The sequence below is a fragment of the Aspergillus clavatus genome, genomic scaffold, assembly GCF_000002715.2.
Source record: "Aspergillus clavatus NRRL 1 1099423829791 genomic scaffold, whole genome shotgun sequence".
Taxonomy (NCBI): domain Eukaryota; kingdom Fungi; phylum Ascomycota; class Eurotiomycetes; order Eurotiales; family Aspergillaceae; genus Aspergillus; species Aspergillus clavatus.
Window position 1 is genome coordinate 635,726 of NW_001517108.1, and position 16,954 is coordinate 652,679.

Here is a 16,954-nt window from a genome sequence, read left to right on the forward strand (position 1 = left end):
TGGAGTCTGGGGTTGGAATTCGATCTAGTTTAGACTCTGGAATCTGGAGTCTAGATATGTAGATGAAAATGATGGTCAGTGTTGATGCTGGGGGAGCTGTGGTGATGGTGAGTGAAGGGTGCTGGTGGACGCGGAGAGCGTAGAGGAGGAGGAGGAGGAACAGCAACAGCACAACAGCACGACAGCAACCAGTCAATCCCTGCTCAGTATCAAAAAAAAAAAGACAAGCTCTCAGTTCTCATCCTCAGCCCTGTCCACCAAAAGCTTCCCCAACTCCTAACATTAACGATTAACATCCTGAAGCCTTGAAGCGACTAGATACCATTTTGGCACCAGCACCAGTCCCCCCTAAGTGGGCTTGGCTCTAACCGAATGGTCAGATTGGAAGAACAGCCAAATTTTTTTTTTTTTTTTTTTTTTTCGACCGTTTCCTCGATTCCCCCGCAAACGCCTGTCACTCACTCTCTCTTCGGCTTTTCACTATTCACACAATTGATTGATTAGTTCTCTGGCTGGAATTCTATTTTCTTTCTAGGCCCAAATGAGAGAAAAGTACAGAAGATCACGGACTGTTTTCCTGTATCGCCAGAAGGCCTCTCATCCTACTCCCAAACCGGCTCGAGAACAAGAGAGAGAGAGAGAGAGAGAGAGAGTGGGGATTGCTCATCGCTCTCTCTAGTCCTCCCAACGCCTTAAATTCAGTGGACCTTCCCACCTCCTAGTCTTCTCCTTTCTCCTTTCACTCAGTTTCCAGTTCTCCCATTGTCGTGGTCATCTCAGACCGTTGGGTTCTCTTCCGTTCCTCCTACTCCTACTCCTACATACATACACACATACACACATATACATACATACTACTCGCACTTACCCAGTGACCATCTGTCGGGGTTCGCATCATGGACTCCAAGGTGCAGGATGGCATTGAGCCAACCAAGGGCGACGATGAGCGCCGGGCTTCAACGGCATCGGTGGCCAAGATCATTCAGAATGCCAAAGCAGCAACAGACAAGGAGCAGCGCATGTCGCTCTGGGAGGGTATCAAGACCTATCCCAAAGCGGTCGGATGGAGTCTGCTGATCTCCACCTGTATTGCCATGGAGGGTTATGACATCTCCCTCGTCAACAACTTCTACGCTTTCTCGCAGTTCAATCGCAAATATGGCGAACTGACGGCCGATGGTACCTATCAGGTTCCTGCTCGGGTAGGGTGTTTCTTCCGCGTGCTCTTGTCGCATATACCTCGTGCCTTGTTTTGCTGATATGCGATACCTGTAGTGGCAAGCAGGCCTGAGCAACGGCGCCGCAGTGGGAGAAATCATCGGTCTCTTCCTCAACGGCTGGGCTTCGGAACGGTTTGGATACCGCTATACCCTGATCACCTGTCTTATCCTGATCACCGCATTCACCGCCATCTTCTTCACGGCTCCCAACGTACAAGCGCTCCTCGCGGCGGAAATCCTGGCCGGTGTTCCCTGGGGAGTGTTCCAAACGCTGACCATCACCTATGCCTCCGAGGTCTGCCCCGTGGCTCTGCGCGGATATCTCACCACCTATGTCAACTTCTGCTGGGGTCTCGGGCAGTTGATCGGTATCGGGGTGATCAGGTCGATGATCAACCGTGACGACGAATGGGCCTACCGCATTCCCTACTCCCTGCAGTGGATGTGGCCGGCGCCGCTGCTTCTGGGGATCGCCCTCGCGCCTGAATCGCCCTGGTGGCTAGTGCGCAAGGGCAAGATCCAACAAGCCAAGAAAGCCCTGCTGCGCTTGACCAGTGTCCGGGAGGAATCCGACTTCAACGCCGACGAAACGATTGCCATGATGGTTCACACGACCGCTCTGGAGGAGAAGATCACCAAGGGCGCCAGCTACTTCGACTGTTTCAAGGGGGTGGACCTGCGCCGCACCGAGATCGTCTGCATGGTCTGGGCCATGCAGAACCTGAGTGGCAACTCCTTCTCCAACTACTCGACCTACTTCCTCGAACAGGCCGGCCTGGACGCATCCAAGGCCTACTCGTTCGCCATGGGCCAGTACGGCATCAACATGGCGGGTGTCTTCGGCGCCTGGTTCCTCATGTCCATGGGCTTCGGGCGTCGGACCCTGTACCTGGCCGGCCTCTGCGGGCTCTGCGTCATGCTCCTCGTCATGGGCTTCCTCGGGCTCGTCCCCGAGGCGCACCGCGACCAGGCCTCGCTCGCCACGGGCTCGATGATGATCATCTGGGCGCTGGTCTACCAGCTCAGCGTGGGCACCGTCGCCTACTCGCTCGTGGCGGAGATCTCCACGCGCCGCCTGCAGATCAAGACCGTCGTCCTGGGCCGCAACCTGTACAACGTCGTCGGCATCATCTGCGGCGTCTTCACCCCCTACATGCTCAACCCCACCGCCTGGGACTGGGGCAACTACACCGGCTTCTTCTGGGGCGGCATCTGCTTCCTCTGCATCATCTACACCTACTTCCGCGTCCCCGAGCCCCGGGGCCGCACCTTCGCCGAGCTGGACCTCCTCTTCGAGCGCAAAGTCAGCGCCCGGAAGTTCGCCACCACCCACGTCGACGTCTTCGACGAGACCCTCGAGAGCCAGGTCGTCGACAACTATAACGCGCAGCGCGTGATGGCGGTCAACGAGACTCCGCACGCCGATGAGAAGCAGGCAACCCACTCGACGCAACCGGCTTGAATGTTTGCGCCGCCTCGCCGAGTCGTAAATCCTCATCCCCCTCTCCCCCTGGACATGATGTACTGTACATATCCTCTTTCTACTCATGCAAATACGACTGATGCGCTTATGATGTCCTGTTATATACTGCCAGACTCGCTCTGTTTAATATACTCTTACAGTCAAACAATACTTCAATTCATATATGGTTCCGTGCCCATGTGTAGTACTTATTTCCGTGTCATTCAGTCAGTGGTAACAATCTCACAATGGATCTAGTGTTGATTCAGCAATATATTCGGTTTTACGAGCGTCGGTACGTTCAATGGGTATCTGGCATGATAATAGTAGAGCCCAGGCCCGGCACTTCAACCTTCTCGGTACGCATGCATCATGCACCGTCTACTCATTCGACCACTCGGGCTTCTTCTTCTCCGCGAACGCCGTCATGCCTAAACCCCCCCCAGGTCAGTCAGTCAGTAACCAAAGCCTCAAAGCCCAACCCACATGGAAAAAGAAATTCGCTCAAAACTCACCAATCTTCTGATCGCGACTCCCGAACAACGCATGGAACAACCGCCGCTCATACTCCACCCCCTCCTTCAGCGACAGCTCCTGGCTCTTTCCCACCACCTCCTTGGCCGCCACCACCGCCACACGACTATACCCGGCGATCGTCTCGGCCGTCGCCAGCGCCTCCGCCATCAGCTCCGCGTGGCCGCCCTCGACCGCCCGCGCCGCAACCCCCCACTGCTCCGCCTGCGCGCCGCTGAAGTTCTTGCCCGTCAGAATCAGCTCCATCGCCTTGCTCTTGCCGACCGCGCGCGTCAGCCGCTGCGAGCCGCCCGCGCCGGGAATCGTGCCCAGCTTGATCTCGGGCTGCCCGAAGGTCGCGCCCGTCGTGCAGTAGATGATATCGCACATGAGCGCGAGCTCGCAGCCGCCGCCGAGCGCGTAGCCCGAGACCGCGGCGATGACGGGCTTGCGGATGGAGTTGGCGAGGTGCGACCACGGCGCGATGAAGTTGTTGGTGTACGCGGCCGAGAAGGTTAGGGGTGCCATTTCTTTGATGTCGGCGCCGGCTGGTTTGGGTGTGGGTTGTTAGTTAGTTGTTTGTCTGTTTGTTTGGAGGAGGAGGGGTGGGGGGGGGGGAGGAAGCGCACCCGCAAAGGCCTTCTCGCTGCCTGTGATGACGATTGCGCCGATTTCCTTGTCATCTTCGTATTTGGAGAGAGCGTCGTTGATCTCTTTGAAAAGAGGGCTGGAGAGGGCGTTGAGGGCCTTGGGGCGGTTGAGTGTGACTTATGGACGGGTCAGCTCGCTTATCCCTAGATACATGTCCACTGGCTCCAAATCTTCTCCCAAATCTGTGTTTGTCTACGTTGCTAAGGGGAATACATACTCAGTCCAACACCAGGCTTGGGAGTCGACGTGAGAATGTGCTCGTACGCCGGAGCAGCGGAGGAGTATGGCCTGCCGACACGGGTAAGATAGGATGTGAGAGGAACCGCGGTCCTAGAGGACACCAGGCGGGAACACTGCCGAGAGACCATGATGGGCTGTGTAGAGGGAAGAGAGAGGCAGCAATTGGGTGGAAGGGGAATGTAGGACGACTAGTATTATTATATTCAGATGGTATGTACGGAGGGAATTCTTAAATATCCCAACAGCTCAGTCGTAACTTAACAGAGAGTTGAAGCTCGGCGTTGTCCAAGCTATGATGCTTGTTTCTCCCCGCAAGCGCCGACGAGAACCGTTCACTCCGAGGCAATGCGGGGCACGTGAAGTGCAGCGCTGACATAAACATTCACTAACCCCAATCAGGCCTAGTGGCATGTCACCTGTCTCTCACTGAGGCGCAGTTCTAGACGCGTGGCTAGTGCAGCCAAATCGGGCTAGTTTCTCCGCCACGTCTGCCGGCGCTGCGCAGTCAGCAGTGGACACTTTTTCTCTGAACAGACGGAACCAGACAGACACAATAATAATACAGATACCAAGCAAGACAGATAACAACTGTGGTCCGTTCCCCTCCAGTGAATAACAAACGCATCTTCCTCAGAGTCGATTCGAGTGATATTGCTCCTGCCTTGTCGTCTGGTAGTCCCATCAGGCGTCGTTGGTTCTCTCTTTCCTTTCTCCCGTTCTTCTCTCTCTCCTCTCTCCTATTATCGACATGGATGTTCCCGAGCCCGAGCAGACGCCGTTCACGGCGGTGACAGCGCAAACCTCGAAGCTCGCGCGCGTGAGTCAATCCCTTTGTCCGAGTCGATGTGCATGGCAGCGGCCGTGATATGCTTTCTGTGAAAGAAAGAAACGGACGTCAAGCTGACCATTTTCGGCCCAACAGCAATACCAAACCTACCTCGACGGTTTGACACCCTTCACCACCTACCGCTGGGTCGGCACAGTCGTCCTCCTTCTCGTCTTCTTCCTGAGAATCGTTCTGGCTCAGGGATGGTACATCGGTATGCGGCATCACCCCCCTCCCCCTTCTCCGGCGTTCTGATCCGGTACCCTTGGAAGCAAGCACTAACCTAGCCTCACGCAAGTCGCATACACGCTCGGCATCTACCTGCTGAACCTCTTCCTGCTCTTCCTGCAACCCAAATTCGACCCCTCACTCACCCAGGACGAAGGTCTTGAGGACGGTGACGCCGCCGCCAGCCTCCCCACCAAGCAGGACGACGAGTTCCGTCCTTTCATCCGCCGCCTCCCCGAGTTCAAGTTCTGGCACTCGGCCACCCGCGCCATCGCCATCGGCTTCACCTGCTCGTGGTTCTCCGTCTTCGATATCCCTGTTTTCTGGCCCGTTCTGGTGGTCTACTGGATCATCCTGTTTGTGCTCACGAGTAAGTTTCTAAGCCCCCACCTGCCCGGAATGTTCTTTTGCATCCAACTGACCCGCGACACAGTGCGACGCCAAATCCAGCATATGATCAAGTACCGCTACGTGCCTTTCTCCTTCGGAAAGACCAGATACGGCCGGTCATAAGAGTAACGAATTATCCGCGAATGGTGGGGCGTGTATGCGCCGCTGCAGCCCTAAACACGCAGCACGCACACCTTCTTCATCGCCCTACTCATCCGCTTTCCGCCCCTTTTTTTTGTCCCTCAGAAACGGACACATTTCTTTGATTCAAGGTGGTTTGCAATCCTGCAAGATGCGACGCCCATGAGAGAAGACGAAACACTCTTAATACTTGATGTTGATTGATGATGACCCTTGTGTGATCTGAATTAATGAGCCCTTAAACCATATTTCTATTGTACAGAGCTTTTTTTTTTAGTCTGCGATGCTCCCACTATTTTTTTTTCTTTTTCTCTTCTGCTTCCTACGCTAGTTTAGAACTATATTCATTGTATTGATTAGACTGTTCGTGTGTAACTCTACGTCTTCGTTTCTTGATCAGTGGAATCAATAACAAAAAAATTTGTTCATGGGATTTGCTATCATTGAAGATAAAGTCTAGTCCACCTCCGGCTGGCTGGTATCACGTAAACCGTATATATCATTGAAAAAAAAAAGAAAAAAAGAAAAAAAGAAAAAAAGAACATTGGATATAGAACATCTCTTTCATCGAAACCGCGACACTCACTGCCAAAGAATCGAAAGAACCATGACATTCATTGGAATATCTGACCGAGGTTAAACAAAGAACAAACTCATATCTCAAGGTGCTCTACACTCTGCGATCTCTTCCCACCAGCCTCACCCAGTGACAATGCCGATATCGTGCGGCCAGAAGTCGGCCGCTCCAGCTCCGTTGTCTTCGTGCAAATCCACGTCGAAGCATACATGTTCACGCTATTTCCAAGTCAGCATGTTGCAAGGGCGTAGGATGAAGGAAAATAGAAAAGCTGCGAGAACTTACCGGTCGATGCACGAGCCGGGGAAGCGAGCGCCCACCCGGCGGGCTGTGAAGCCGTTCTCCTCGAACTGCTTGATGTACCATGGTTCAATGCTGGCGGAGCGCAGGAGGATGCGGCCGTCCATCTTCAGGGCGTGGTTGAGTTTCTGGGCTTGGGTGGAGGCCTCGGTGCCTTCGGGGTCGAACCAGTCCATGGAGTCCATGACCTGCGAAGGGGGATTAGTGAGAAACTATGGAGTCAAAGTCAAGAGAAGGGGTGGGGGGACGGCGCTCACCACAGCGATTGTCAGACTTCGAGGAGTGATCCGTCGGATCACCTCGTTGATCTCGTCTGTGTGGATACGGAGGCCATCAAAGGCGCCGGGTGATGAGAGCTTCACGTGGGCTTTGGGGGATAGGTAGGTGGGGTGGCATCTAGTAGCTTGTTAGCTGGACAGACTCGGCATTCCCTGCGCGATGCGCTTACCTTCTTGAGAATTGTCCCTGCAGACACAGGAAGTAGAAGTAGTTGTCGTTGCTGATCATGGTCTCATTCACGACTGGGTCCAAGGTGTCAACGACATATTGCCAGATCGACTGGCCACCAATGTCTTTGCCTTGGTTCATGTCCTTGGTCAGGCCCATTCGCTTGAAGTAATCGTCAATGATCATGTTTCGCTGGTTTCGAGGCACGCCTGCGGCCTTCCATGCGAACCATTCGGTGCTGACTATGGCCCAGTGGAGGGGTTTGCTCAGCAGGACGGAGCGGATTCGGGGCCAAATCTCACGTTGCTCAGCGAGCGTCTGGGCCTCGCAGAGCTTCTTCACTTGCGCATCGAGGCCGAAGACCTTGAACAGATACCGGACCATCTTGATCGCATGCCGGGATCCACCAGTCTCGTACAAGCCTCGGCCATGCTTCGAAGTGAAAATCTGGGTGTGTTCCAGCCAGTACTGGAATGCCTGACTTGAGAGGTGAGGGCTGAGACGAGAGATCAGGAGCTCGCGGAACTCAGAATGCTTCCCCTCGCCAAAGATTTTCCAGATATCACGGTGGCCCAGAGCCATGAAACTGGCAACCTTGAGCTCAAGAAGGTGGTTTTGGTTGGGATTCAGATCCACTGCGTGTATCCTTTTCGGGCTCTTCTGCAGATAATCTAAAATATTGTCTCCCGCACTGGTAATTGCCAGAATGACATCATCTCGCTTGATGTCCAGTAGTCTGTGGTCGACGCGAGGGTCTTCCCAATTGAAAGCATAGATGTACTCGTTCTTAAACTGCGCGTGCTTGGGGAGCAGGTCATTGTAGAAAATGCGGCAATGGTGGTTCTGGTAGAAGGACGAAGGAAGAGGCAGATTCGCGCTGAGGTTGACCACAGCAGATTCATAAGCCTTTGATCGGATCTCCTGGGCGCTCTGTACCATTGCCTTTTCCACCTCTCTGGTATGATTTGCAGGAGACAGATATGGCGACTCGGTGAATGAAGCGTCCAGTTTCTCGATCGTTTCCTGGCCGGAGATACTGGAGGTGAGTTCCTTCTGACGCCCAACGAAGATGTAATAGGGAATGCCCCCCAGGAGGTAATTGCGCTCGCTGGCAGAGATGACAGTTCCAAAGCGGTATTCCAGATAATCTCTGCGCGCTGCCTCGAGACTCACGCGATCCGCATCAAACCAAGCACGCCAGAAGGCACGACCCAGCCAGTTAACGTGACGGTTAAACGCACCGCCGATGTAGTTGCGCGAAGAGACGTCAACAATACTTTGGACTACTCAATGCATCAGCGCCCACTCAGTTGTCATGCTCCTGTGGTTCTTACCATAGAAATCACAAACACCCAGAAGACCCGAGGGCTTCAATAGGTCCGTTAACGAGTCCACCACGCTGTAGTAGTCTGAATTTGGTGAGCGTTGTACTTCTCAAGCCATCAATCGGGGCTACTGACCAGGAATCATAGACAGACTGTAGCTCATAGTGATGACGTGTGCGCCTGCATTGGATGTGACTCGGGCGCGAGGGTCGATTTTCTCTTCGTCTGGTAGACGGAAGGTGCGTGCATCCTGGCAAACGACAGTGACATTTTTCCAGCCCAGGCGTTCAAATCGCTGACGGGCGACGTCACAGAGTGAAGGAGACAGGTCGACCAGATAGACGTGCGAGAAGAACGACTGAACTGGTAGGAAAGCAGCCATCGCCTCGATGTTGTAACTAGGTTGCAGTTAGGCAGGGATTCGATACTCATGGGGCTCATGTCGCTTACCCAGTTCCTCCGCCAATCTAAATAAAATTAGCAACATGTTCTTGGGGATATTAACGAATATGGAGTGTCTCACATCAACCCAGATGGCTTTTCCGGCCTTAAGCTCCTTGCTCTCCACTTTGTACTTCAATTGCGCGGCAACGAGTCCCAGCATATCCTCTCGTCCACGAAGGAGCCGTTTGCGAGTAGCGTCATACACACCAGCCTGCGCAATGTCAGTATCAGTCCCCTTATGATCCCATATCAAGCTCCCACTTGAGTCTTGTAGAAACTCTCCAATGCATCCTGCTGACCATTGCCGTTTTTGTCGTGCGGCTTGAGGAACGATGCATAGGCAAACCGGAGGTAGGTGAAGATCCCACGGTTGTAGTCAATTTTACCCTGCTGAAACGATAGTATGAGAACAACACTGACAAGCGCACAGACTAGGAATCCGGCGCCTGCAATGTACACATGAGTAGGCTCCATGCGACTCAATAACGAGCCAGCAGGAATACTGCTGAAGGAGCTCATGGCACAAAGATGGTTGTTGGGAGACGTTGATGCACTTAGGTGAGTTCAAAGTAACAGCGATGAAGAGAGATTGGACTCAATCAGAGCCCAGTCAAGGGAAAGAGAGGGTTCTTGAATCAATCGCGTCGACATTCGGGGCAAAGGCACTCGAAAGCATCCTCAGGACGCCCCACAATGACCCCTCGATCGTACATTTGGCTCTTACTATCGAGGCGGCATGCTTCGCAATATCCTATCAGGGTTACACATGGTCCTGAGAATAGATAGCATGCTAACGTTGCTAGGTGAAGCTTGGATAAAGGCTGCGAAAGGCAAAGTCGCCTAACATGGAGACACCGTCAAGGACGGCTCAAGTGGCTATTGGTAGCCCGTAACGTACAGAGCATCATGAAGAAGTTTGCAGTAAGGTCCGAATACCATTGGACCATTGGAAAAGAGGATCTGCTTGATTGCACTGGAGCACCGAAAAGGGCAAGGCATGGTAGATACCTGGAGATGGCGGAACAACTGGAGCTATTCATGCCTGGACAAGTCAGAGCGCTGAGTGACCGCATGTGGAGGAAAGAAGTAGACGTGGGGACTCCGTTCCGGTCCAGGGTCGCAATCAGCAGGATGCTCATGGGCAGGGAGCATCAGTGTTGAGGGTGAAGTTTAATGGCGAGTCTTGCTGTCTGAACTGCTTGGATGTATGAGTGGTGCGGAGCCAATCATAACGCCGACTGCCGGCACACTTTGGCTGGAGGAACGTCGTGAGGTCCATCGATCTTCTTGTGTCCATCCACGGATCGATAATGAGTAATTGGGAGGTTGAAACACCGATTATTCTGATGATCCGCAAGTTCTGAATCTGGCAGATAAGAGGTTGGACTTGGATTACTGAAATGATGCAGTGCATGGGAGAGAGAGGGACCAGAGAACCGAAACAGGAGAAAATAGCTTTGCCAGTTGACAGGTGACAATCGGGTTGAGCGGCATTGAATCCGCCAGCAGCCTGACTATCACAAGAACAACAGCGCCATCGCAGTGATGGCAACTGATATCTTGCGGTGATCAAATATTGTGTTTGTTAACATTGATACAATGGCTCAGAGATCTCTCATCAATTGGGTTGCTAACCTTGCTAGGAACCGGATATGTCACATCACTCATTCACTCACAGTTCTCTATCCGCCTCCGTGCCAACAATCCTCAAGGACTTAGAGAATACAGGACCTCATTAGGTGCAAATTCAGTATGTACATCACTACTACCATCATCGGAAGAGCGAAGTCTATATACTCCTCTTAGAGAAGCGCAGAGAAGCATCTTCTTCGCCAGGCTATCCCGCCAGAGTATAGCTATCTGCGCCAACACTATCACTCCGGAATCTTCATCACGGCTCGCCCGTCGATCTCGGCATTCTCCAGTAGTCGTAACACATCATTGAAGCAGTCAAACTCAAAACATTCGATGTGTGCCTTGATATCTCCTGCGACAGCCATCTCCATCAACTCTTCCATCTCTTTTGCAGTGCCAGCGGAGTTTCCAACAATCGTTAGACCTATATTTAAGAGTCATTGATTATTCCACCTTGCATGGGGACGTAATCATTCTCTGCGCTAAGACTTACCTTTCAAAATCATATCGAATGGGGTTGCCGGCAGCCTAAACGGCGTATTCGGGATACCAACACAGACAAGAACTCCCAAACTGCGGAGCAATTGCATGCTTTGCCGATATGCGGTCTCACTATTAGCGGTACATATCACCGCATGAGCGCCCAAGCCTGAAGTAAGATTCTTGACCTCCCTCTCGATGTCATCGACTTTGTAGTCAAAGAAGGCCGTGGCTCCGAGAGAGAGACATAGATGTTTCTTCTTTTCTCCACTAGGATCGACATCAGCAAACTGATTCCGAGGTGGGAGTAGGAGGATCCTTTTACCTATCAATGGCGATAACCTTGAGTCCTTTTTTCACAGCAATTTGAATTCCCCTGATGGCACCGTCAGTCTGGACCGGGGCTATCATGTTTTGATAGGGACATACATGTGCCCAAGACCCCCACCAGCTCCGGGAAGAACAATCCAGTCCCCAGGCCGGGTTCTCGTCTTCATGATTGATGAGTACATGGCAATACCCGCTATTTGTACGTTAGCTGTAGCTCAATCAAGCTAACCCATACAAAAACATACCACATAACAGGGGCGCTGCTGTATCAGGCGCCAGTTCCGATGGGATTATCGTGACATGCTCTGCAGGGCTGACAAGAAATTCTATGCGGATTATTAGACTCGCTATTGAACGCTGCTGCAGAAAGGTCGATCACCCACGTTGAAAAGTTCCCGGCACATTCTATCCCACGTTAGCTGTGTCCCTGCAGGTTGGACCCTTGTTCAGAATCATAGCGATGAACATACCGCACCCGCATTCTTCTGGTAAGGACAGGCCGTATGGTTAATAGCGCAGATCTCACACTTGAGACAAGAGCTATAAAGCCATCTATCATCGACAACCGCATGGTAAGCCTTGAGTTCACAACGATCTTGCCGAAACACTAGGCTCACCTGATTCCGACCCTTTTACCCAGCCAAGCTTCTTCTTCTACCCCAGCTCCCACTATCCGATTGTATACCCTGTTAGAATCATTTGACACGTGCAAGGCATGGCATCCCTCACCCTTGACCACTTTCCCCACACCCTCATGACCCGCCACATCGGTCAGCATGGGCGTGTCCCGCCGAATGCTGTGCACATCGGAATGGCAGACCCCCGAATATTCAAGCTTGATGAGCAACTCTCCCTCCGCTGGAGCTGGAACAGGGCGGTCCGAGAGGATTTGCACCTGGGCAGTTTGATATGTTCCCGCAGGTGGAATAACTGCTGCAGTCTGCGTGAGAGGAATTTGCATGATTAGTTCTATTAGATGGTCCGCGGTTGTAGATATGCCTTGGAAACCTCGAAATTAGTAGAAAATTGCATAGAATATTAAGGCCGTACTTATTAGACCATCCCAGGATCATTTGATAGCCCTATCATGGGAAAATGCGGGGACGATCTGATACCTGGTATCATGGGAGATCGGGCGACAATCACGAGATATTGATTGGTGCAATGTTCGATGATAGGCATTCAGCATCGATAAGACGTTGAGATTGCAGTTCTTTTGATCAGATAGGGACTCTTGGAGTTGATCAGTTCGTTAGATAGTCCCTGAAGACATACTTGGCCAGTGTTCATTCTCACGGTAGTAGCTAGTAGGGAATGAAACATCAACTACAAAAAAAGGGGGATAAGCAGATATCGCAAGATTTTGACCAGACCATAAAATCCATTCTACTCAAAACAGTCAACCTGGACATTCACACCATCTCGAAAATGCTGAGGTATGGATTTCAAGTACGAACCCTGCAAGGCCATCGATCTCTTGCCGGGCTGATTAGGATATTATGCTAAACCTTCCAAGACGCAACCAAAAAGTGTACCGGATAAAAAACATGGACTCTGTGCAACATAACAGAGTCGGCAAAGAATAAAAAGATTGGAGGCATCTCGAACTCGACAAACATGCATTTCGAGTCCTTCAAGGAGGGGACATCAAGAGGAGTTATAAACTGCGAAGGAGAGGAAAACGGGAATCTAGGACAGAGATCGAACAACGCCAGCGCTTATGCGTTCTCCGATTGAAGAGTTTGCTTGAAGAAAAAAAAAAGTCCCAATTTAGTCTCTAAACATACACTTTTTTCAGGATAAGGAGGGTAGGGAAGCACTTACAACCAACCAATCCATGCCTTCGTCAAGACCTTTGCCGTCGATGGCGGAACATGCTACGATGCTCCAATTCCTATCGCGCAGTTCTCCCAGCTTCAAGGCCTCCGAGATCTCTCCCGCACCCTTGGCACCTGGTTGATCTTGTTTGTTGGCGAACACCAATAGAGCCGCATCACGGAGTTCCTCTTCATTTAGCATAGTCGCAAGTTCGTCCGCAGCGGTACCGAGTCGCTCTATATCTGTCGAGTCAATGACGAAGATAACGGCAGCAGTGTTGGCGTAGTAGCAGCGCCAGTATGGTCGAATAGATGTTTGACCTCCAAGATCCTGTGTAAACCCATGATTTAGCGATTGTCCATACCTCCACCGGCCCAAAAAAGCATCTGACGTACCCAGACGTTGAAATTCAGATTCCTGTACGTCACCGACTCGACGTTGAATCCAATGGTTGGTATTGTGGTAACAACTTCACCGATCTATCAGAGAAACCCTGGCTGTTAGCGGAACGGTCAAAAAGGCATAGCTCAATTTTGAAGAAATGCTCCAGCATACCTTGAGCCTGTAAAGAAGCGTAGTTTTTCCAGCATTGTCCTATAGTATAGAGAGAGCGCGCATGAGCCTCAGAAGTCACACGAGCAGATCCTATGCTCGCTAGAGCACAAGTGCACCTACAAGGCCCAGAATAAGAATTCGGATCTCCTTCTTGGTCCAGAAGAAAGACCACATACGTGATAGTGAGCCACCCATGATTGCTCCTCGGGTAAGGGAGTATCTCTGGTGTGCGATCGGTGGATGAGCTCAGACGGGACCCTGAAAGGTAGGTGTTTGCGGAGACCTTGAGTGCGAGGAGCCGGAAGAGAGATAGACCTTTCCGGAGGTGATAATGATGTAGGACTATTAAAAGATGAGATTTAGATCAAAATATGTCTGTCCTTTCCCAAGAGTTAAAGTCAAGAAGCTCCAAGCATCACTGAGCCATCAACAGTAGCTGACTAAATCGCGAGGTTCTGTTGTGTCTTGTGGCAATCATTGGACCGCGGATGACCTTGTGGCGCCGATCGGCCTCCGTCGCTCTTTTGGAGATGGGGATGACCCGTTGAAACCCTTTGAGCGGCATCACGCCGAAGATCCCTATTGTGATCAAACAGCCGCTTCGTGCGTTTGTCCTTTGTCTTCTGCGACTTTGATGTCCTTCTTAACTGGAATAATCCACGGCGCTCAGGGCATTCCACCTTCATACCTCCCATAACTGGATTTCTTATCGCTACGCCGAGTGTCTCTGGGGATTGGACCAGATCACTGTTCAACAATCGTCCTCTATCCTTTGCGCGTTTATAAGAAGCGATTCGACTGATTCAAACTCATCATGGTTGGTAAAAAGTCGGGAAAGGCCCTCCGGGATGAGGGTGAGTATCCCTGAGAGACAGCATATATGCGCAGACAATTGATATGAAACAACACTGACATTTTCTCCCATCATCCAGGCCTTGAGCGGACGGATAATAACATGGAGTTGTCAAACTGGCCTCAGATCGCCCCGATCAACCAGAAGAACTACTATACGTATGTCGCCGAATTCGCGCTATACGATCTGTCCCATTCACTGTTTCTGATTCCGTTGCTCACGCAATTTCGCGCTTAGTGATTATCTCAAGAGAGACGACCAGTATTTGGCCTTTAGACTGCAGAATGAAGAGACAAGGAATAGGATGGCCAAAACAGCAAAGGATCGGGATCGTGCTCTAGCCCTGGCGAAAGCGAATGACTTGGGTTTGCCCGAACCGGAGGCGGATGCGGATGGAGATACGAACATGGAAGATGGTACGGAGGAGACGGCTGAAACGTTAGGCTCCAAGGTGATTGTCATCCATGTTGGTAGTCAGAACCTGCGGATTGGTTTGGCCAGCGATGCATTGCCGAAGACAGTTCCCATGGTGATTGCGCGCAAATCGACCACGAGTGAGTCCGAAGACCACGATGAGCCTTCTCCCAAAAGGCTGAAACTGGACGACGGCTATCCAATGGAGCCTGAGAAAATGTTTGGTCCTGAGGTATGTAATCTAGTCCCAAATGCACATGCGCCGCTTCTAAAGTCTTGCTTGAACGCAGTTTTCGTCGCAATATACCACGATGGTCGCAGAACTCAAGGGACATATGCGACAAAACAAACGCAGAACTCTACCTAATTCCAAAGAAATGGTCATCAACTACAACCGAAGGACTGTACCGGAAACCATTCCTGAACACAATGACCCGCTCCGTATTGAATGGACAGACATTGAGGACCAAGCACCTGAATATATCGTTGGTCAAGCAGCACTGAGGATACCTGACGATTCGAAACCTCGATACAAACTCTACTGGCCCATGAGATATGGGTGGTGCAACGAAAAAGACTACGACAGCAAGAGACTCTTATTCCTGGATGTCGCGCTTATTCTTGAGGACACGATCAAAAACCAATTGGGTGTGACCAGCAAAAAGGACTGGGCGCAGTATTCATGTGTCTTTGTTATTCCAGATTTGTACGAGAAGACGTACGTTACCCAGGTCCTTGATATGCTGATGAGGGAATTTTCGTTCGCCCGCGTCTGCTTCATTCAGGAGAGTTTGGCCGCTACCTTTGGTGCCGGATTCACATCGGCATGTGTTGTCGACATTGGTGCACAAAAGACGTCGATATGTTGCGTGGAGGAAGGAATGTGTATTGAAAACTCTCGCGTCAATCTGAAATTCGGCGGTGCCGATGTGACCGAGGCATTTATCAAGATGATGATGTTTGATCATTTTCCGTATGCAGAGATCAATCTGTGGCGTCGGTATGACTTCTTGCTAGCTGAGGAGTTGAAGAAAAATGTCTGCACGTTGAACGAGGCAAGCGTTTCAGTGCAAGTTTTCGACTTCCACCTTCGCATTGCCGGACAAGACACTCGGAAATATTCCTTCAAGGCCTACGATGAAGTCCATCTCGCCCCCATGGGCTACTTCCAGCCTTCCATATTCGACAATTCGGAAAAGCTCGAGGGACGCAGGAAGTTCATCATCCGTTCCGTCGACATTTACGATAGCCAGCCGAACGATCCTACATCCGCAGCTCAGTCTGAGATCTTGACCGCCATTGCCCCTCCACTAGCTAATGGCCAGGTGAATGGCGAACCTCGGCCTGTCACATTAGATGTCCAAGCGACACCAAGTCGCTCACAACAAGTGAACGCCCTCAGCCGTGTACAGGAACTAGATGCCACTCCTCGATCGTCGGTTGCTGGATCACCTGCACCAGAAGCGGTCGGCACACCTCACGCTGGAGGTGGTGGCACTCCACTTCCTAACGGACAGGGACAGAGCGTCTCGCAACCTCCTCGTGCACCTACTGTGGAGGAGCGCGATGACATTCTTCCAGTATTCCCCTTGGACAACGCGATTCTCACATCCATCGCACACGCTGCTCGATCTGACGAGCGCAAGATGCGGGATTTCCTCGGTGGGATCATGGTTGTGGGAGGCGGTAGTCTCGTCAACGGCTTCCATTCCTTCCTGGAAGAGCGACTCCAAACTCTGCGACCGGGCTTTGCCAATGAAATCATGGTTGGCACGCCCCCAAGAGATCTCGACCCTCAAGTAGTGGTCTGGAAGGGGGCAAGCGTATTTGGCAAGCTGAGTGGGACGAACGACAGCTGGATTGGACAGTTGGAGTATGACCGGCTGGGGCATAGACTGATGGCGTACAAGTGCATGTGGGCTTACTGATTTCATTTTTATTGTGCCTCACTCTTATGTCTCTTATATCCTATGAATCATGGAGTCAATCTTATATTACATGGCTGTACCAAAATCGCCTATGTTAATCTTCACCTTGATACGGTGATCTGGATTCCTGAGGCATCAGTCCTTCACACCCCAGTGATCTGAGCGTGCAGAATGCCG

The 16,954-nt window shown here is 51.6% G+C and overlaps 7 protein-coding genes across 7 annotated transcripts, besides 6 other annotated features; 3 read left to right on the forward strand and 4 right to left on the reverse strand.

The window, feature by feature from the left end:
• Nucleotides 1-398: 398 nt before the first annotated feature.
• Nucleotides 399-421: a microsatellite.
• A 206-nt stretch (nucleotides 422-627) lies between these two features.
• Nucleotides 628-652: a microsatellite.
• Nucleotides 628-653: a microsatellite.
• Nucleotides 654-818: 165 nt separating this feature from the next.
• Nucleotides 819-855: a microsatellite.
• A 41-nt stretch (nucleotides 856-896) lies between these two features.
• On the forward strand, nucleotides 897-2,682 carry ACLA_069900 (putative MFS alpha-glucoside transporter; the record flags this gene model as incomplete). The annotated part of the gene is made up of 2 exons (XM_001275384.1): nucleotides 897-1,202; nucleotides 1,276-2,682. The coding sequence occupies 2 exons, from the start codon at nucleotides 897-899 to the stop codon at nucleotides 2,680-2,682; spliced, it is 1,713 nt and encodes a 570-aa protein (XP_001275385.1).
• A 381-nt stretch (nucleotides 2,683-3,063) lies between these two features.
• Nucleotides 3,064-4,214, reverse strand: echA (enoyl-CoA hydratase echA; the record flags this gene model as incomplete). Its single annotated transcript, XM_001275385.1, has 4 exons — nucleotides 3,064-3,113; nucleotides 3,198-3,743; nucleotides 3,825-3,962; nucleotides 4,064-4,214. The coding sequence occupies 4 exons, from the start codon at nucleotides 4,212-4,214 to the stop codon at nucleotides 3,064-3,066; spliced, it is 885 nt and encodes a 294-aa protein (XP_001275386.1).
• Nucleotides 4,215-4,834: 620 nt separating this feature from the next.
• On the forward strand, nucleotides 4,835-5,653 carry ACLA_069920 (Rer1 family protein; the record flags this gene model as incomplete). The annotated part of the gene is made up of 4 exons (XM_001275386.1): nucleotides 4,835-4,903; nucleotides 5,009-5,126; nucleotides 5,211-5,510; nucleotides 5,574-5,653. The coding sequence occupies 4 exons, from the start codon at nucleotides 4,835-4,837 to the stop codon at nucleotides 5,651-5,653; spliced, it is 567 nt and encodes a 188-aa protein (XP_001275387.1).
• Nucleotides 5,654-6,176: 523 nt separating this feature from the next.
• Nucleotides 6,177-6,213: a microsatellite.
• Nucleotides 6,180-6,212: a microsatellite.
• A 111-nt stretch (nucleotides 6,214-6,324) lies between the features above and the next one.
• ACLA_069930 (class I SAM-dependent methyltransferase) lies at nucleotides 6,325-9,283 on the reverse strand (the record flags this gene model as incomplete). The annotated part of the gene is made up of 9 exons (XM_001275387.1): nucleotides 6,325-6,466; nucleotides 6,534-6,736; nucleotides 6,806-6,944; nucleotides 6,997-8,278; nucleotides 8,330-8,404; nucleotides 8,456-8,718; nucleotides 8,771-8,787; nucleotides 8,844-8,975; nucleotides 9,026-9,283. 9 exons carry the CDS (start codon nucleotides 9,281-9,283, stop codon nucleotides 6,325-6,327), a joined length of 2,511 nt encoding a protein of 836 aa, XP_001275388.1.
• A 1,355-nt stretch (nucleotides 9,284-10,638) lies between these two features.
• ACLA_069940 (zinc-dependent alcohol dehydrogenase) lies at nucleotides 10,639-12,170 on the reverse strand (the record flags this gene model as incomplete). Its single annotated transcript, XM_001275388.1, has 9 exons — nucleotides 10,639-10,823; nucleotides 10,893-11,149; nucleotides 11,205-11,255; nucleotides 11,309-11,402; nucleotides 11,455-11,535; nucleotides 11,593-11,614; nucleotides 11,680-11,761; nucleotides 11,827-11,878; nucleotides 11,939-12,170. The coding sequence occupies 9 exons, from the start codon at nucleotides 12,168-12,170 to the stop codon at nucleotides 10,639-10,641; spliced, it is 1,056 nt and encodes a 351-aa protein (XP_001275389.1).
• A 757-nt stretch (nucleotides 12,171-12,927) lies between these two features.
• Nucleotides 12,928-13,777, reverse strand: ACLA_069950 (ADP-ribosylation factor family protein; the record flags this gene model as incomplete). The annotated part of the gene is made up of 5 exons (XM_001275389.1): nucleotides 12,928-12,954; nucleotides 13,034-13,357; nucleotides 13,423-13,506; nucleotides 13,583-13,621; nucleotides 13,703-13,777. 5 exons carry the CDS (start codon nucleotides 13,775-13,777, stop codon nucleotides 12,928-12,930), a joined length of 549 nt encoding a protein of 182 aa, XP_001275390.1.
• A 619-nt stretch (nucleotides 13,778-14,396) lies between these two features.
• ACLA_069960 (putative chromatin remodeling complex subunit (Arp8)) lies at nucleotides 14,397-16,777 on the forward strand (the record flags this gene model as incomplete). The annotated part of the gene is made up of 4 exons (XM_001275390.1): nucleotides 14,397-14,436; nucleotides 14,515-14,593; nucleotides 14,673-15,081; nucleotides 15,140-16,777. 4 exons carry the CDS (start codon nucleotides 14,397-14,399, stop codon nucleotides 16,775-16,777), a joined length of 2,166 nt encoding a protein of 721 aa, XP_001275391.1.
• Between the last annotated feature and the right edge of the window lie 177 nt (nucleotides 16,778-16,954).